Consider the following 21,370-nt stretch of genomic DNA (forward strand, 5'->3'; position numbering starts at 1 on the left):
TGGATGCAAAGACCGTAGTTATATATATATTTTTCCAAAGAGAAGAACCTCCACCTTACCTCTGATCATCTCCTCTCTCTGCATTTCTCTTCCTATGTCATTCATGAAAGCTTTTAATCAGATTTCTGGCATCCATGTCAGCAGCCATATTTCCTCCCGACACCCCTCCATAACGGCTGGTTTGTTTCCATCATCCACAGCTCCTGCCGGTTGCTAATGAGCCGCCGCATTTTAGGAGAGGCGTACACTGCTGCCTTTTAGCCCAGACACTGTTTGGCCTTTTCCCTGCCAGTCAGGAGTCATTTCCCATGAAGGCCTCAGGCCCGCCGCACCTCCACTAGCCTGCACGCTGGGCCCATAATCTGTCTGTTGTGATCAGCTGCCTGTCCACCCTTTCAACCCGCTCTCGCCCCCTTCAGCCATGTCAAGACCCCGCTGTCATCCCGAATGTTTACCGAGCTACTGAACCCCCTACTCAAGAGTGAGACGGTGTCAAACACTCAAATCCCTCCACGCTGCCAGTGCCGCTCCACTCGTGCAGTGATCTGCCGGTTTACCTTAGACGGAGCTTTCAGAGAGGAAAACTAAACATGTTTAAAGCAATTAATGTCATTAGCGCTGTCTAAACTGTTTTCAAAGATAATATCAAAGGTAAAATCAGTCCTGTGTCAGAAGCCTCAGCCACCACAACTTTATGTTTATACCACTTTAACCTATGTGTTCATTTCTTTCTAAACCGTTTATATTAGGCAACTCCTCATCGATGATATAGGGCAACCTACTGACATTTATCCTTTTTTAACATGCAGATATTATTTTTAGACACTTTTAGGTCAACCAGTTGGCATCAAACCCATGACATGGGATGTATAATTGCCATGTGTCACCTTTACCAAAATAAGACAACATACTGCCCACATCAAAACTGTTAAAACACTTTTCTTCAATAACAGGAGCAATGCTGAATTTAACTACACAGCACTGCATGCATCAAATTCAAAACCTAAGTAGGTTTTTGACAGTCCATGAACTCACTGAAAGAAGTCATTTTAGCCATCAGATTGGCCACGCTAAAACATCTTACTGGAGCATAAAATCTTTCATGCAGGGTTCTGGGTAATGTCCATGCCTAGGGGTGGCAGTGCCTATTGGTTTCCCAGCAGGCAGGAAAACCTCATACTCAGCCGTCTCCCTGCTAGTCCAGCTTCCAGAGTAATAATACGCTCTACACGATTAACACGGTTTCCTCCACGGACCCGTTACTATAATTTAGCCTCAAATTTGTATTGCGGAAAAGAAAGCAATGAAAGAGTGATTATTCCCTTATACATAAATACACACATTTAGCACGTCAATAATAGCTGTGTTTGTTTTCCAAACTCAAATTCTCGGCGCCGCATTTCAGCAGTCAGCATGGACCGCGTCTGCCATGACTGGTATGGCAGTGTAGATGTTCCTCTGCACTGAGATTTTTATTAAACTTTCCCACCCTCACTGCGTCTCTCGTTTCCATCTGAAACATTTGATTGGCACGATTTTAGAATGATGTGTTTCCGCTGTACATCACTATGCAATGTGAACTCCTAAAGACATTTTTCCATGATTGTATGCTGAAGCCGGGAACGAATGTGTGTTTGTGCGTGCGTGTGTGTGTGTGTGTGTGTGTGTGTGTGTGTGTGTGTGTATGTGTATGTGTATGTGTGTGTGTGTGTGTGTGTGTGTGTGTGCGTGCGTGCGTGCGTGCGTGCGTGTGTGTGTGTGTGTGTGAGTGTGTGTGTGTTGATGAATCCAGGGTGAAATATTTTATTCATACTACATTCCGGTCCTGTCCTGTGCCTCACTGTTACTTTTGTGTTGCTGTCTGGTCATGTTGAATGTCCTAACTTTCTTTATGCATTTCTCTTCTCAGCTTTGGGCACACCACACACAGCACACAGGTCCAAACATAGCTGATTAGATCTTGTCTTGTAGTAGGGCTGTGTATTGATCCTACTTTTAATTAATTAATAGAAATGTGTCTTTACCACTGAGTATCAAAAACTGTCACATTTCTTTTTTTTGCTCATTTTAAATTGTATCTAGGGGATCCAGGATCTTATATGGATGATGATGATGATGATGATGATGATGATGATGATGATGATGATGATGCTTTTACTGATGCTTTTAAGAAATTTGGCTTATAAACTCAAGCAATGTATTGGCATTAGCGAAAATTTCAAGCTTTGTTCTCTCTCTGAGGCATTATTAAGCTCCCATCCTATATTGTTGGTGCACATATGCTTGCCCAGTTTTGTTTTCAGTAAAATCAACTTCACAAGCTCAGTTTTAATTGTTGGTTTGTAGCTTGTTGTAAGAAAAAAAATGTACAGGAAAAAAAAGCATCTGTCTGATCAAAATTATGCTTTTGTTTCCAAACTCATCGGCTCAGAGGTCTGACAAGCTGCAGGAGCTGTGCGTTTGTGTCGCCATAATCGTGCAGATTAAGACTCTCGTACTGAGCCACACAGGCACATACACCCACAGATCAGCCTAGTCACCCAACACGGCTCTACCATGACTGGCTTAGGTTTCGCCTATATTAAATGGAGCCTCTGTGAATAGAAGGCCCTACCTGTACTGTGTGAGTGAATGAAGGAGACCAGGGATGAGTATTGAGCGTAGATGAAGCTGAAGGCCCATTAGAAGAATGGTGTCACTCTCTCCTTAGCCGTAACCCGACCTGTTGTCAGCAGGCTTTACTAAAGGTCAGGCTACAATGGACAGTAGAGACCACAGCACCTCCGCAACAGTTTGTCAATGAAGTTGCATTTGCACTGAGGTCAGATTAGTCCTTTGCAAGAAGTTGGTTTTAGGTAAGATTTGTGAGTGAGGAAGTTGTTATTTTAGAAGATATTATACTTAAAAGATATTTTACTTGCTCGCAGTAGCTGCACCATGTTTTTTATCAGACTTAATGCCTTCCTGGCTCCCGGTTTCTCTCATATTTAGGTTCTTGAAATATAATGAATAAAGCCGTCATTTTTTAATATGTCATCGGTCTAATTTGTCTAATCTTCGCAGTTATTCAGATGCAAACAAGAATGCACAAAAGAGACTTTTAGTTCCTCTGGTTCCATAGTTCCTGGAACATTTTGGTCAAAAAGGGCTAACACTTTTTCTTCACCAGTTTATGCAGTCTATTACTCTTCATGGAGTGACCTCCTTTTCCATCTTCCCCACCATCTTTTGTCTCTGTACTCTTTTGTCTCCACCTGTCCTGTGCCTTATGTACCCGTCGTACACGCCATGCATCTGAAGTCCTTATAGGGTGACCGGCAAGTGTACAGAAGAAAGATGCTAACATGAGCACTTCCTATTGTTACCTGTGACAGTCTCAATATATTGATGCTGCTGAACACTTACATGAGATTAATCCTAAATAGATATAAGTAGCATTGAGCTATGCTTCCCATACTACTGTACACGCTACACTTTGTGACTCTTTACACAGCAGCCGATGTAGGGGGTCTTGACATGGACGCCTAATCAACCAATCAGCCTTGTTTTTTGCTTAAGAGCAGGAGTGGATATGCGAGAAGCCTCATGAATCATTCACATGTTAACAAATCTGTGGTGTTCATTGGCTGAGTGGTTCGGATCAAATGGGCCAAGCTGGGTCGGATATGAGTCTGTTTACAGTCACTGTCACTTGTCAGTCTAAGGCACTATACACTTCAGCACACTTATCCCATGCTATGCATTACAGCCCATTAACCGCCACTGTATGGCACACTCCAGTTTCCCCTGCAATTTAGACGCAGCGGCAGCCTTGAGGCAGGTGCACTGTCACGCATGCTGCTGTCTTTCAAGTGGACGTGGTTTTCAACAAAGGTACCCTGGATTGGCAGCGTAATTCAAGAGCCATGGAAAAAAAAGGCTCACGATTATACCACCCATGTTTTTAAGCATCTCTCACTTTTCTATAGCTGGAGAATATGTGGTGTAGAGTGAACTCCTCCAGCTGTGCGAGTGATCAAGGGAGTAGGGGAAAGAGTGGGACAGCTTCTTTCTGAGTCACAGATGTACCCGTATACAGAGCCCACATTGTACCAGACTATGCCAGCTTTACACTGATTGATTTATTTTTTCCAATGTGTGTGTGTGTGTGTGTGTGTGTGTGTGTGTGTGTGTGTGTGTGTGTGTGTGTGTGTGTGTGTGTGTGTGTGTGTGGGCATTTGTTTATTTCCTTGTGTGGTCCTGTGCATACCTGCCTGACTGTGGTTATCTTTGTGCGTGTGTGTGTGTATTTGTGTGTGTGTGTGTGTGTGTGTGTGTGTGTGTGTGTGTCTTGTGCTGTCTTCCCTCCCCCGTAGTTCGAGAGTTGTAACAAAGCGTTTTCACGTCTGGAGAACCTGAAGATCCACCTGAGGAGCCACACAGGAGAGAAGCCGTACCTGTGCCAGCACCCAGGCTGCCAGAAAGCTTTCAGCAACTCCAGCGACCGCGCCAAGCATCAGCGCACTCACCTGGACACGGTCAGAAACTAAGTCTCTGCTCTGTCTCACCTTCCAATGCTTCACCATAGTAGATTAATGTTTAACCTGTCTCGGGCCAACAGTTAAAATAGTCTGGGTGGTCGCTGTGTTGCAGAAGGCATGGCTGCATGAAATTATGAACTATAAATGTTTGCATATGTCGGATACAAGCTGCATTTAGTTTTTACCAAATCCATTCAGGTATTAGATTATATGCCAAATTAAAATATGAGTTGTCAAAGAACTAGCAAGCAGCATGTGTATGTGTGTGTGTGTGTGTCTGGTGTGCGCTCACACTGTTTCCCTCCTTCACTTTTACACCAACATTAAAAACTGCGCTGTTGTCCAAGTCTCAATGCCTATTTCCACATCTTGACAGTGTTAGACTTTAATTTGCTGTCAGTCAGTGAGAAGTGTGGCATTTTCACTCTCTCTACGCTGGCAGTGACAGATCATTAAATGATCAGTTCCATTAGGCTGAGTCGCAGCTCCGGCCATAACAGGCTTGGATTGGAGCTGCAAGCTCAGACAGAGCTTTGCCTGTTTCTCTGACCTGTATAAATGGAGGGAAAGGTTGAGTCAGCCATCGCTGCCACTCGTCATGTCTCAGTAACCCCACTAATACCTCATTTTATCACCATCCGCATTGGCAACGCAGCAAGGGAGTAAATAACTTGTTTTGCTCAAATTATGTACTTAAGTACCATTAAGGTATTTGTTCGTTCTCACACGTTCAGGGAGCTTTACAGTTTTCTCTTCTACACTTTAAAGTAATTTCTTCTATTAACAACTAATTCAATTCAATATCTACAGAGAGAAATTCTTAGTTGAAAATAATCTTTGAGCAGTCCCTAAAAGGTATGCATGTACCAGCTTCAGGTCAACCAGCCAAAGCAATAATAGAAGTCAATCATAGCTCTGGAAATCAAGGATATTATTTTACTGTAGTGGCACACAGTAAATGCTCAAATTCACCACTTTCTGCAAAACTTGAATTGAAAGAGATATTCATTTTAATAGTATTTTTATAATATTCATATTTCCAGGATATCTTCCCCCTGTGTTCCTGTATTGGCCAGCCACCAGTGCTTTTGGTACACGTAATAGTAAATCACTCAGAACCTTTACTTCAGTAGAGTTTTGAAAGCAGACTTGTGTTATTCTATCAGTAAGGGATTTTCCTCCTCCAGCCACTCTTTCCACAGTAGGGCAAATGATACAGCTAATCTGGGACCCTGATGCTTATGGCTTCACATTAACACTCCGCTAAGGCATTCACTGTGCCTGCCCACCCTGCCAAAAACACTTTGAGGGAAAATCATTTTCAAGCTTTAATGGTATTTATTCTGCACAGAAGTTGTGCTTGATTACTCAAGGTTCTGCGCTGTATTGGGTGCGTTGCTTGACAAAACAAACATGGCAGAGATGAGTGGCACTGTAAGAGCCTTGTAATAACAATGGCTTATTTACAGAGAAGGTCGAGGTATGGAGGCAGAGCTAATAAAGACCCGTATCCCCTTACACTTTAATGGCCAACCTATATTCCTGAGGATGAAAAAAATGTTTTGCCGTGAGGGGAAAAATCCCTCAATCAGCTAGCTACATGCTATATTTGCTTGGTTAATGAGAATAACGTGAAATGATGAGGAAACTCCATGACAGTGCAGTCATTTACAGATGTCATGTCTGTTTCTCTAATCTGTCGACATCTCCCTCCTCACAACCAGTCTGTATGTCAGCATACACACTGACACACAGTACATACTGACCGTATAGAGTAACATTACCAACTTTGTATTGGTCCACAATATCCAATGTAGAAAATTTCCCATCACAGTCCTATTTTAATTGTGCAGAAAACAACTAAACATGTCCTGCTGTATTTTTTAAATATTAGCTGAGTGTTTTACATACATTGTCGAGTATTGATATTAATCATGTCATATTGATGTTGTCAGTAAGAAAGAGGGTTCATTACTACACTGGGAGAAGAAAACGAGAATAGCCCTTCATGCAACAGCAAGTGAAACAGCACATAGAGCAGCTTTAAAGTCCTGAATTTAAATTAAAACGCTACATGGAGATCATTTCATATTGAAATATTTTATAACAAAATATTTTCTTTTTTTTCTTTTTCATGCTTTTTTTCCTCTTCTTCAAATTCTGTCATTCTCAGCTGAAAGGTAGGACTTTAACTTTGCCTTTACTTCAACAGATTTTAAACTTAGTGTATAAATTGTGCTTACTCACACCCTAATTTCCTCAATTTCTGTCATCTCTTCTTGAATAACTGCACTTTTTTCTTGTGTCTCTGTCCTTACAACAAAGTGAATTTAGATGCATCTACACTTTAACCGAATGTGAAACGTTTTTTTCTTTCTGCTTATAGAAGCCGTACGCATGTCAGATCCCCGGCTGTACCAAGCGCTACACAGATCCCAGCTCCCTACGCAAACATGTAAAGATCCACTCGGCCAAAGAGCAACAGGTGCGTAGAAAGGTAAGACACCTTCTACAAGAGAGGGATGGAACGAATAGATATTGAGATAAAATTTTTCCTGTTGTCAGGTAGTAACTGATTTGATATTTTTTTAACATCAAACAAAAGAACAGAAAGATGAATTATATGTCTCTAACTGGAAGATGACAGTAAATTAATTACATACTATTAAACTACTAATTAAAAAAAGGGGGATATTATCTATCATGTTTCATTTTTCATAACAAATCCTAGTGGGAACATATATATATGTATATGTTATTGCTGACGCCTCACATGTTTTACACTCTCATTATGAGCTGCTTCCATCAGGTCGACGTTACAGGGTCCCAAGTAAACCTAAAAGATACCTCAACAGATATAAAAACGTATTCATTTCCATATCAGTAAGTCTCCTAAACTCACGCCATAAGGTATGAGGAGGGGTGGAATGTGTTTGTACTTACTTTATTGTTTGCACTTGTATGTACTATGTACTTAATGTCTTGTGTCTGTCCATGTATGTATATATTATATGTATTTTTATGTGGCAGCCTTTTGTCCAAGACAAATCTCCCTTGGGACAAATAAACCAATCTTGATATCGGTGGCTTTGCCTGCGTATCATGTAGAGCACAGTGGCCTTTCAGCATGACTTAATTCAAGTCAATACGGTAGGGTTACAGGTTTAACGAACGGGCCAGCTCTGATGTACATTATCCACAGATCCATCTAGTTGGTTTAATTGAGGGGTTGGGTGGCCGGGGGTCTAGTAGAGGGGTGTCTTTGAGAATCGCTTTCCCAACAATAGATCAGGTTTGACCACATTTCATCGTGTTCATGGTCAAAAGCCCATTCTTTCCCTGACTGGAAGTGGGTAAATAACAGAGAATGGGCTCATTGTTGTGGAAGGGGCTGGATAGTGGCAGGCTGGATGATGTGTTTCTTTGCTTAGCGCCGTAAAGGGAAACACATGTGTGCTTGTAGCATTGTTAATAAGCTGTACTGCGGAATACCCCAGTGGCCAGATGTTATGGACAAATGTCAAACAAACGCTCTCTTACTCCACTCTTGGAACAGTTCAGAGAAAAACTGTTAGGAGTGTCGCTGTGGGGAGAACAGAGCCCCAATTACACGTGATGAATAGTTTGCAGGGCCCTCATAAGGATCCCCAAGAGGACAAGCACATGCACATTTATTGACATACAGTATCTAAGTTTGGAATCAAAATGTGGATTATGCCAGCTATAAAATTCAGTCAGTGATTTAAATGGCGGGATAGGCATAAGGCCTTAAAAGACGTAAGTCACGCACAGATAAAGCTGTTATCTGTCCACTTGGCTCATCGCTGTCGATGAACTAGATGGTTGTGATAATGCTGAAGAATGTTTCCAACCACAAAATGTGGAATTGATTTTCATTGTGGATGGATGGACAGGCAGGCAGACACAGAGAGACAGATGGACAGATTGATAGGGTTGGAATGATGATGAAGAAAAAACCTTGGTGGACAACATCGACTTTGTCATCTGTAACTGGAGCACTTTGTTTTAAAAATACACTCGTACTGGTCCAAATGACTCACAGCAACACTGACAGGTTTTTAATGCCTCTTGGCATCATAAAGTTATCACTTCTTACTATGATAGGACAAAATATGTTTTATTCAAGATGGTTAATATCACAGCATGATGACAAAACCAAACTTGATTTACAATCTTAACAGGTTTACATGTTGATTTCCTAATGAACTGAACCCACATATATTGGATTCAAACGATAAGGAGCCTGTTGCACAGCTGTTCTTAAGTTCAACCTTAGCCCAGTTATAACGTGTTTCCTAAGTGGAAATTTACACATTACTGAATTAAAATGGGATGCATGTTCTTTGTGAATAAGGCATTATAAATACATTGAAATTAACTAAATAAAAGGGGTTGTACTGCACAAATACTTCCAGGTTTAACTGAACCGACTGACAAAGCTATGTTAGCCTGATAATATATAGCAGTTAAACCCTTGAAATTGAAGAATCGAATATGATTGATACATCTGTTTTAACACTTTTGTTTAATTAGTGATGTAATGTTGGTTATGTTAGCGTAATTGCATTGTTGTTCAACATAATTAAAGAACCCAGTGCAACATTGCGGCTCATTGATGTGTTGTATTAGTTTGTGGACAACAATGGACGTCTATGGTACAGAAGAATTAACTACATCAGGCTTTTATGAATGAATAGTAAATCTACTGTAGCAGATCATGTCCACTGCTATTGTTTGTCCACAAAGCATTATCTGATATTGGAGCCAAAGCAGATGGCATTGAGACATTTGGTAGATTCTCCTTTCTCCAGTCAGTGTCTTGATTCTGGCACACCATGGTGTGGAATACAAAACACCATTGGTTTGAAATGCTTTTTCTTTCTACTTACTTCTGATAATCAGCTAAAGTACTGTCCCAGTCCCTGTGTTGAATTTACAGGTTCTTTGAAGGTTATCTCCTGAGTAAAGGAAAGATGTGGTTGTTAGTACAGCCCTGGTGTGTACCTCAGCAACTGTAATGTTTTATTACAGAGAAATCCACTGACGTACACTACAGAGGTCAGCTGCCCCACTGATCCATAAGGCAGATGTCCAATTTCTCCAACTGACACAAGTATCCTTAGGTTTAGGTTTCTTCTGCGTGGCCTGTGATCGACTCTCCAGTTGAAATGTGTCTTCAGTTGCCTCCATTACTGTTGGCAGTGAGAGAAACAGAAGCAATCTCGCATTGGCTCTGAGTTAGTACAGGGATAACTTACCTGCAATGTCCAAGGCCAACGCATGACTCAAAAAGGAGCGTATGATCTTTCCTTTGGTTCCCCCTGACTGACAATGTATTCTCATTTGCTGAGTTACTGTTTCAAAATAACATTACAATCGCATTAGTGCACAAAAAGAGTTAAAAAAAACACACCCTACATGGGGTACAGCCTACAAATAGACAAAACTGAGCCTGTGCTTTGTTCTGAGGTTGTGTAATCTTGCAAACCAGATGGAGTTCTCTTTAAATGACTCAACATCACTTCTTGTAAACATTTGTTTTGTTTTTTCTTATGTTTGTGATTGACAGCTTCGGCCCTGTCCTCACCTGGAGCAGGACGTCCTGAGTGACTGTCTGTCCATGCAGCACCTCCAGAGCTCCACCTCCTCACAGCATCTCTACAATGGCAAAGATGGCCGTTCTCCTGGACTGGGCCAAGACATCTTTGCAGGTGCACATAGGAAGCTGCTCTGTCATCTAGCACCCTGATTATGTAACCTCTTCCCCTTATGAAAGCATTAGGTAATCTAATACTTTGTCAGCAGCAACAACTCAGGTCTCTAGTCTCTCTCTCAGTGTTCCTTCCTTGTGTTTCACCTCCCCCCCCCCCCTTATACCCTAGTATTTGTTGCACTTTACATACATTTCTCAAAACACTATTATTTTCTAAATACCTCTGTTCCTTTGCTTTTGGGCTTGAATACAACATATGATATGACACCATTAGTAGCACCATCCTCTTTGGTTGAGCAATTCAAAATGTGAGTAAAAGAGACTGGCCATGTCTCAAAATATTGATGAGCCATGAGTACTTGTTCCAAAACAGAAGAACAGGCCAGCAAGTGAGGTCTGACCGCCAGCAATCCCAACACCTGGCAAGGCAATCACCGAGTCATGGTGGTCAACAACAGCCATGTCAACATTCCTGCAGATGTATTAGGGAGATTTTGTGCTTTCAGGCAGTAAAAACCATACTTACGGCGCCTTTGGTCAAACACAAACAAATTACACCACTATAATTTATCTTTAATTACTTATACACATTTCATATCAACATTTTAGCTGCTGGACTCTACTCTGTTATTTAAGTTTAGAAGGAAGTTTGTTTGGTTTGAATTTCATAACCATATCATGTTAACCTGTCATCTTGTCATACAAAGGCTGCAAAAACCATTACAAACCACTGCAAACGAAAACTTTTGTTCATCACATGTGGCCTTTAAACTTCCATTTTTCTAATTGATGAATTTGACCGCCACCAAATGTCAACACTACTTTGGATTGGGAACAGGAGAGAGATAAATTGATTATAACAATCTTAAAGACAAGAGAAATTCCCCGTTTATGAACACATCTGTCCTTGTTTTCTGCCTGTACCCCATCCAGGTTCCCTGTTGCTCTCTCTTATTGTTGCTGGAACTCATCGCACCATTGACGACCATGAACGCTCAACTTGTCTTTGAATGTCATACCGGGCCTCTGAGTCTTGGCTTTTCCCCCTCTGTTTCTGAGTGGATGTTGCTTGCTCTCTTGTTTTAAATGGTTTAAAGCCCCTAGGAGCTCGCTCGTGAGCCGATGCCAAAGCATTCAGGGATGCAGTGTTATTCAAGGCCAGCAAAGATGTTGCAGGTTGGCATTTAGGATCCCCATTTACATGAGTTTTACTTTGTTGCAGGCCCAATAGGATGCATGGAAGAGGTGGGGCAAAGTGGGCAGCTATCCCATCATTAACACTTGTGGAGCAGAAAATGAGTCATGCTTCCAGGCAGAGCTAAACTTGTTTTCCTGTTCGCCGGTTATAAGTCTGCACTTATTCACATGGCTGCAGCAAGACTTACGAGAAGCCCCTCTCTGTTTTATAGAGCATAATTAGAGTGTTCCCTGATTAACCAGAGGAAGCACTCATCATAGTTTTAGTGCAGAGGTTTACATGCTCCTGCTATTATGCTGAATGGCTGATATACCTCTCCATATTCCTCTCACACAGAGCTGTCTCCCTGAACTCGACCAGAGGCACTTCAGAGCCAATAAACAACATCTTCAGAACATAATCCTCTACTAACCAGTAAAGAGTGCCATCAGATCCTCTCACTTTCCCTCCACAAGGAACTAGTGATGAAATTGAGGCAATCACAGCCATTATTTGTCGACTGTTTTGCCGGTCTGGTAGCAGATGTTGGGGCTAAAGGGGAAAACATTTAAGGTCTGTGATTGATGATTTGGGGGTAATGAATCAAGCTTGTAACCATTTCAGAGTGCTGTCAGATCAGGCCCCGGCATGCTTCCACTTGAGAACAGCTGGGCCTGGAAACGGCAAAACCAGGAGCACCGATCTTTTCCCTTCCTTTCATCTCCTCCTGTCCTCCCCTCTCGTCGCTGGTGAACTTTTCAAGACAGTCAGCACGCCACTCTTCTTGTGGATGCTGGGAAAGAAATCAGACAAACTGAGCAGAAAGATGGAGAGAGTAGATTTATTGTGTTGGGAGAACAAGTGGAGATCCAGTATAAGCTCTCTTAACAAGAATTGGTGTCTAATCCTTGATTTCACTATGATATATGATATAAAGGTCAGATGTTTTACAGATGATCTGTTGACCGATATGTGCAAGTGCCGCTCCAGAGACTGGTAGACAACATGCACAATGTGGTGACAGATTTGATGAAAATTTTACTCAAGCAGATATGACTGAACACAAGTTGCTTCCTAAATGAAAAGACATACAGTATCAATCAATTCAATTTATTGTTATTTATAGTGAATTATCACCATGGACCATGGTCTCAGAACACTTCACAACAAAAATTGACAATTTACAATTACAATTTACAATTTAGCCCATATAAAAGGCAAAATTAAATATAAAATATAAAATCAACAACACAAAAAGGAATATAATTCGAACACCACAGGTTAAAATTGTTAAAACATGAAATAAAACAACGAAGGATAGTGCATAATAAATAAACAATAAAACAAGGGTTCAAAGGTTATGAATTTAAAACATGTCCATAATGACTTTAATAAAGAAATGTTTTAAGTCTGGATTTAAAAATATCCACTGAGCCTGCCTCCCTAACGTTGGATGGAAGACCATTCCAGAGGGAGGGTGCGCGAAAGGCAAAGGCCCGGTGACCAGCTGATCTTTTTTTTTATATTTGGGATGTTCAGGAGACCAGCATACATAGAACAAAGGGGGCGTGCTGGGATATATGGTGTTAGTAGCTCACTTAGGTAGGCAGGCGCAAGTCCTTTTAGGGCTTTATAAGTCAAAAGAAGAAATTTAAAATCAGTCCTGGCTTGCACAGGTAACCAATGTAGAGCTGCCAGAACTGGTGAAATGTGGCTACATTTTTAGTGTGGCTACATTCTTAGTCAAAACTCGGGCTGCCTCATTTTGTATGAGCTGGAGACTTTTGGTCGTACAGGCAGGGAGAGCTGAAAACAGTGCGTTGCAGTAATTGAGTCTTGATGAGACAAATGCATGAATTAGTATTTCAGCATCATGCATTGATAGCATTGGTCTTATTCTAGAAATGTTGCCTAGATGGTAAAAGGCGTCCTAGTGATAGAAGTATACTTATTTTCCCAGTTTTATACGACTGCAAAATTACTACTTTTGGGTTTTGGGCTATAGGTCAGACAAAACATGACATTTTAAGACATCGACTTGGGCATTGGAAATTTATTATGGCCATTTTTCACTAAGAATAAAAATAATTATTAATTGCAGCCTTAGTTTGCATTCTGAATAGGAAAAATGGATCAGTGTTTGATTGAAGTCCACAGCTTGAAGCAGTAGAAAAGTTGGCAACATGCAGCCAGCTTCAGGAGAAAATAATGCAACCCCCCACAGTCCACTGTGTCAACAAAATGTTAATCAAATATGATTTACAAATACTCAATGATTGAATAGCGAAAGACATATTGGACATTTTGGAACAGAGTCAGGAAATGATACTATTTTCTTTTATTCTGCACGTTTCCAGCAGTGTGTAAGACGTTTTCAAAAAAAATTACACTGATATAGTACAATGTACATACATATGTGAACATGCAGAAATACATGGCATATACATCTACATGTATTCACATAACTATAAACGTGAGTGGCGGCGTGCACAAACACACAAAACAGAGGCTATACAGTAACCCTATTCCCCCTTTTAAATTCCCTACTGTTTTAAGTCACCGTTCACACACATGTAACATTTTAGTTTATTATTGTGTATTAAGAACAAACAGCTGAAAGGACGAACAAGGCCAATCCCCGCGGCAGCACAAAACAATGTACCCTAAATTACAAACAGCGCAAAAACAGAACATTTTCTTTTAAAAAGCTCTCTAATTGGATGAAGGTTGTCAAAACAAAATCCTGTTGCCATGAAATGGCTTTTAATTTGCTCAAAGGAAAGATGGAGTGCAGAGCCCTAGAGTTTATTTGGCACATTTACTGAATTAGCTTTGTTTGTCTTTCAGGCCTGTACCCTGGCTCCAGCACCCCCCATCACAGTGCCTCAGTGGAGCTCCTCTCCCCTACCCCCAACCCCACCTCCGTCTCCACCACGGACCTGCCCTCCCGACAACACAGACTGGACCGGGACCTTGGCAGCCCTCATCACCTGTCTATGGACGGCACAAGAGACGGGTGAGTCCTTCATGGATGTATTCAGCTTTGGAGATGCATCATATTTACTCTGTCCCTGTTAAAGTAGGCAGAGGCAGGAAATATTAAACCTGGTTAACGTGTACATTTCCTGATTAATGAGTGGAAAATTCAACGAACAATCATGTCACAGTCCTGTCTCATGATCAAAACTTCTTCTGGTCGGCCAGTAAAGTCATGTGACATCACAGTCTGGTCTCTAGCTGAACACTCAATGGATAGGGCAAGAACATGAACACTTTGTCTCAAACAAAATAGAATACATTTACCATTTTCACACATTGACATGTAAGTATGCGTATAACTATACAAACACACACAGGTCAGTTGAACTTTCTTCCTCTATACTTCCTGCTGATAGTATTATGATCCTCACGCTGATTTTGACCCACTGTGCTTCCATTGTTTTTCACCTATTTATCATCCTGAATCAAGGCAGATCCGCAGGGCCAACCCAGTTAGATCATGTTAGGTTAAGCCTCTCGGTCCTGCTGACAAACCCATTTGGTTGTTTTGTTGGAAAGAAACTCAACTCCACAACCCCTAAAGACATCCCTTGTGGGAAGAGGGGCTGTGCTGGTCACCACAGGGTCAATGTGACACATCACCAGCTCTATTTCTGGCACTGGACTCAGTGTTCATAAGGTCCCCCATCTCCACTGGATAAGACAGCATCAGCGCGATGACCAAACTACTTGGCCGGACATGATTCACACTTTAATGAGAGTAAACTGTGATAGGATCATCGTTTGGTGTTTATGTTGTGAGCTGTTTTATCCTCAAATGACATGAACCAACACATTTGAAAACAGAGAACATTACCAAACAATTCCCATTGTACAAATCTGAATTGTTTTACAGATAATCAGACACTTGATTTATCTGTAATGTCCTGCATTAAATTATGCCATCTTAAAAGATGATGCTTCTTCCAGATAATTGTGAAAATAAGTTCAACTGGGGATACTTCAAAAGAGAAAGCAATAAATCTGAATTTAGTATTATTTCGTAAGTGTGCCAGTATTGCTACATCTTTGGGAAGGAAGAAAATTAATCTAATTAGTCCTGTTTTAAATAACTCCTCTTGTAAATGTAATGAAGAAATGTATTGACTGTAACGAGAATACATGGATTGTTGTATTGAAACAGTTTTAGAAAGCTACCTCTTACTTTAGATATTAGAGATTATCCAAGTGTGTGTGTGTGTGTGTGTGTGTGTGTGTGTGTGTGTGTGTGTGTGTGTGTGTGTGTGTGTGTGTGTGTGTGTGTGTGTGTGTGTGTGTGTGTGTGTGTGTGTGTGTGTGTGGGCTTGTTCAACTATATTCGTGGGGTCCAAAAACCGGGAGTCCAGTATACTTGTGGGGTCCCGACAGCTTTGTGGGGCCAAAATGCTGGACCCCACAAGTTTAAAGGGCTGTTTGAGGGTTAAGACTTCGTTTTAGGATTAGGCTTAGAATTAGGTTATGGTTAGGTTGAGGGTAAGGGTTAAGGTTAGGCATTTAGTTGTGATGGTTAAGGTTAGGGTAAGGGGCTAGGGAATGCATTATGTCAATGACGGGTCCCCACAAAGATAGTGCCACAAACCTGTGTGTGTGTGTGTGTGTGTGTGTGTGTGTGTGTGTGTGTGTGTGTGTGTGTGTGTGTGCATGTGTGCGTGAGTGAGGCACAGCATGTTTCCTATTAGTGCGCATGATTTCCCTCCAGAGCCAGTAGAGCTACAGAACCCGGGTGTCGTCAGGAGGCACAGTGTGTACTGTACTAAACAATGTGCCGAAAACCAGGGAGGTAGGAAAGGAAAACAGTCTTTTACAGTTTAATAACATTGAGAAAGAGTAGATGGAATCAAGCATCGTAAACCCTGTGTTACAAAAGTTATCGTGTTACGTAAACATGCTTTCTTTTAACTCTGTGGTCCACTCTATGGGTGTCTGTATGTGTATATACACTTTTATGGGAGTGTATACAGCATAGGCGCATGACAGAATGAGGTTTGATGCCTTTCTTACTCTAAGAGCTGTGCATGCATTTGTACTCCGTATGTGTGAGTGAGAGGAGTTTACATATAGTTATCCAGGAAACACACATGATTGCATGTGATTGGGGTGTGAGGCACAGCAGACTGCTCGATTTCCAGCACAAACAGTGCAGCAGGCCGCCGCGGCAAAACCATCTAGATGTAAACGTCCGAGCGCCACTCAGAGACGCCAGGTCGGCCTGGAAGCATCTGGAAGGTGATGTGTTGTTTCAAGCCTTGAAAGCAGGAGGAGAACGCTGTCGAAATTATGTTGCGGTTTCAGTGCCTCCTTCTCTGCAGCATGCACAATTACCAGCACGAGGAGAGAAATGGAAAGTGAAAAGGACCTGAGTAGGGGATGCTGTAACAGCGGTTACACAGGCAGGGTGACATTATTGGATGTGAGACGGGAGTCTGTTCCTTTGGGTGCTTGATGAGGAACATCTGAACATTGTGTGTGTGTGAAAAGGTGATTGGTTGGCAGTGAGAATCCCCTTTTTCCTAACATATGTAATTTAAGTGCCTATTATGCCAAATAAGTAATCTCCTGTGTTCCTTCCCCACCTTAAGCTCCTACATACTTGTGACGTGATGACAATGCATTAAAACTGCAGCAATTTCCAAATTTACAGATTTCATCAAATCAAGATGTTTGACCTAAAAGCAACCATAGATGAACACACACACATACTGTAGTGCCATATCTGTTCATCACACAGTGTGGACCGAGGGTGGGGTGAGGAGTCAAAAAGCGAGTTGTGGCAGGGGACCTGCAGTACAAGCAGCCAGGCATGAAACGTCTACTCACATTTGCCTGAAGATGGAGCATTTGATTTACATGTTTAAAGCCTTGAGTATACAGTCTGCTGCCAAAGTCAATATCAGCGCCACACTTGTTTTTCCCAAACGGTTTAGCAGGACATTAAACATTTTGACAAAATTATCAAACTAACCTGCCTCTAGTGTGGCAGCCTCTGACCTCATAGCTAAATGTGTTTACTCTGGCTCAAATGGGCCTTTTAGACTCTTTTTACTTTATAAATACTAGTGTCATTTTTCTGAAGCTAATATTAAAATATGCCAGTTTAAATACATTTGGCGATTGGCATGGCACTAGTGCTTGTGTGAGTGAGAGTGTGTCTGTAGGGCCTCTCTCATAGAGATGACTGTTCAATCATGGCGGCCTGTGCTCACAGAGAGATGGGTGGTAAATGTTGTCATTCACTGCCTCAGCCATATGTGGTTATATAATTGCGGAGGGGAGAGTCTACAGCTTTTACCTGCGTATTGATATTAGAGCCCCTCTGCAAATATTAGTCTGAGGTGGTTTGATACCTCAGCAGTGATTGACACAGGCTAATTGAATTAGAGTGGCGGCACAGAGCTACATTAAGAGTTCCTGCTCTGAAGGGGGACGTTCACGGCTCATAACTCCACACTCTCTGTCTTCCAGCCATTATCATTCTACAATGATCCAGAACGAGTGTCAGTCTCACAGCCCGAACAGAAACATTTTTGAGGTCGTCGTTCATGACAGTATGTGGTCAGTCACTCATTTTGTGGTGCTCGGTTATTAATGTGTAGTCTTTAATTAACCCGTCTACACAAACGGTTAACTCACAGAAAAGATTTGGATGATTTACTGTCAAATTCCTCTGGGAAGGACTGTGATTAAAGACGGATCCTTTGTGTTGAGGGCAGTTATCTTTTTCTGGGACTAACGGGGAGCTTTCAGGGCCCCAAAAAATATCCCAAGCCCTGGCTGACTGGGGCCTGCAGGGATGGCTTAGCTTTAGATTAGCTTTAGCCAGGATGCTGTAGTCTGTCTCTCAAGCACAGCTTTAGCTTGCTAACCAGAACCAGAAGTGTTCCCACCGATCTGCGCCAAAAAAGCCCCCGTCATCCATCAGAGGGGCTTAATGGTCGGTGAGATGAGAGGCGAGGCAGAGGGTGTTTGTGGAGAATGTAGGGTCTGTGGAGGACAGGGTCTGATCCTTGCTCTCTAGTGGGACAGTTAGCTTCAGGTGGAGGAAGATGAACGAGGAGCAGAGCAGGACTGCTCATGAATCTTTAGGTTTCTTTCCATCCCATCATGCCTCAGTACAAAGAGCCCAAACTCCAAGGGCAGCTTCTCTTTAACACAAGAGTACATCAACATGAAATAATGTTTCTGGACAATGGTCGCAGTCAACGTCCGTGTCTGCATATATGAACACAAGTCATTTTGTCTGGACTTGTGTGGCTTCAGGGCAGCAAACAGTCCAAGTTGTAAGTCCTTTTCATCTTCTTGTTGTAAAAATTTTAAAAGGTGGGTTTTGAGGGAGGTTTTAAATGTGGGTAGAGACTCTATGGTACGGATGGATAGCGGGAGGGAGTTCCAAAAGCGAGGAGCAGAATGGCTGAAGGCTCTAAACCCCATTGTGGACAGGCGGGCATAAGGAGTGGAAAACAGTGAGGAAGAGGAGGATTGGAGTGTTCAGGATGGAGCATAGGGCTGAAGGAGTTCAGAGAGGTATGGAGGAGTGAGATTATGAAGGGCTTTAAAGGTGAGAAGAAGAATCTTAAAGCCAATACGGTATTGGACAGGGAGCCAGTGCAGTTGTTTAAGGAGTGGAGTAATGTGTTTAGTACTCACCGGTACGCAGTTCCGGCACTTCTACATTTTACTTTTAAGCGTACCTGCACTTTTTCTTGCATACCGCTACTTCTCGCATGTAGCCGGTACTCTACCACTGACAGAGAAAGCGTCAGTGTCAGAGAGATTGACCCTAACGTTACATAAACTACGCTACCCAGAGGGCACTACGTGACTTACCTCATTTTGGAAAAGCTGTCTGTTGCCTGGAGCCTGACCGTAACAGATTTTTCACTGCTGTAAAGAAGTGTGTCGAGTTTGTAAGTCGTTATGTTAGCCTGGTTTCAGAAAGGTACCAGACACATCAACAGAGGTCCAAGTCCAACCAGAAACATCAGGTGCTATTCATGAGCTTCAAACTAACGTTAACGTTGATGTGAGCGGAACAGCTAGCGTTAATCAGGAGTCTGCAGTTACCAACCTTAACGTTACCTTAGTCAATGACACTGACGTCAACAATAACGTGAGTAACGAAACACATGGATGGCCTGTCAAGGGACCAAGTTATGTATTTTTGCTCCACGAACAGCTGGCTCATTTTTAAAGATAACAAACTGGGCTGCAAAACATGTAGCAGCATCCCGTCACTTGCTGGCCAGACAGAGAGGGGACTAAAGCTGTCAAGAGAATCACACACATACACACACACACACACACACACACACACACACACACACACACACACACACACACACACACACACACACACACAACTTGTTTAAATAAATACATACATTTATGTTGTTAATAAATAACAATAAATTGTTGTTGTACCAGCAATATTGCCAAGTTTTGTTTTTCACTGTAGAAATCTCAAATGTCATAATGATTTGCCAATGTAAGATTCAAGATTCAAGATTAACTTTATTGTCCCAAGAGAGTACCGGCACCTTTTTATTTCCACTTCAAGCACTGGTCACATCCATCTGTTATAGTAGACAGGACACAAGGGTATTTTACACATCTGTCCACACTCTCTCTGACCTCTAAACCTTCTGAATATTTATTAAATTTAGTCCATCAATCTGATCGCCTCACCTTAAAATCCCCTCCAACTCAACCAGGAATCAACAGGTCAGCAGTCAAATCTCCCTTTCATTGCAGTGGGACAGGAGTGGGTGGGCTGGCTGGAAAAAGCACTAGTGCAGGATGGTCAGTGAAGATGAATATCGGGGGAGAGATTAATGTGACATATGAAAGATTCCCCTCATACCTTGAGCCTGAGTTGCTAGCAAGCAAGAGACCAACGAGAGCAGGGCCGGGGGCAGCTGGCAGTGATTAGCTTATGATTCACTTTAGCTGCACATAGAGGCAGCTTGTAAAAATATGAACAGTATAACTGTTTCCTGAGTTTGTGCTGACAGCAGCTCCTGGGGGAATGCTGCTTTCTGAAAGGAACACATGGCCACGCACTGGGCCAGTGCCAACCCATGGATTAGCCACGCTCGCTAACAGCTAGCTTCTCCAGAGCTGGGCTAACATAAGGTGCCACACAAGCTTCCTCAGTTTTGTAGAGATGGACATGGTGTTAAGTGCAGTCCATATATGATCAAACACCTAAATTTAATACCCAGATGAACATGTCGATGAGTAGTAGACTGAAAACGAGTCTACTCAAAGGAGAACAATTGTGTTACCCAGCTGTTTCTCCCAAATGCTTCAGTCCTACTGCATCACCTACATGTTAATGTTAATTCTACAAAATGTGAGATATGGAGAGTCCCTCTTTTTTTTCAAAGTTATTAATTAGCAGTGGTGTCTGAAGCATTTAGATCTTTGACATACCAGCAATTCCACATTATAAAAATATCCCATCATAAGTAAAAGTGTTTTTACTTGAGTAGTGAAAAGTATTGGTAGCAAAATGTACTTAAGATAGGTAAAGTAAAAGTCTTCATTAGGTGGCAAAATGGCCTCTCTCCATGTTATATTGCATTGTTGGATTATTATTACTGATTATTTAGCTGGTTAGCTTATTTTACTACTTTATATAACGTTGGGTAGTTCAATCTTCAAGAATACATCATATTTTATAAGCTGTCAATTAATTGAATGGAGTAAAAATTAGTTTCCCTCTGATATTTAGTGGAGTAGAAACATAGAGTTGTATAAAATAGAAGTACTCAAGTAACATACCTCAAAACTGTACTTACAGTAGGTACAGCTTTTAAGTAAATGTCCTGAGTTACTTTCCACCACTGGATAATAGAAATCCCAGATTTAGGGCGTTTTCACACCTAAAATTCCAGACCAATG

The 21,370-nt window shown here is 41.8% G+C and overlaps 1 protein-coding gene across 2 annotated transcripts in view; it reads left to right on the top strand.

Annotated features, from left to right (window-relative positions):
- The window catches only part of glis1b (GLIS family zinc finger 1b), a 78,036-nt gene that overhangs the window by 47,648 nt on the left and 9,018 nt on the right, over positions 1-21,370 (top strand). The window contains exons 5-8 of one of the 2 annotated variants that reach the window (XM_078259139.1): positions 4,356-4,517; positions 6,907-7,017; positions 10,111-10,252; positions 14,279-14,447. In XM_078259139.1, the coding sequence (XP_078115265.1) occupies positions 4,356-4,517; positions 6,907-7,017; positions 10,111-10,252; positions 14,279-14,447 (584 nt within the window). The remainder of the gene's footprint in view (positions 1-4,355; positions 4,518-6,906; positions 7,018-10,110; positions 10,253-14,278; positions 14,448-21,370) is intronic. The other variant, XM_078259140.1, reaches the window with a different exon arrangement.

The sequence above is a fragment of the Sander vitreus genome, chromosome 9, assembly GCF_031162955.1.
Source record: "Sander vitreus isolate 19-12246 chromosome 9, sanVit1, whole genome shotgun sequence".
NCBI lineage: Eukaryota > Metazoa > Chordata > Actinopteri > Perciformes > Percidae > Sander > Sander vitreus.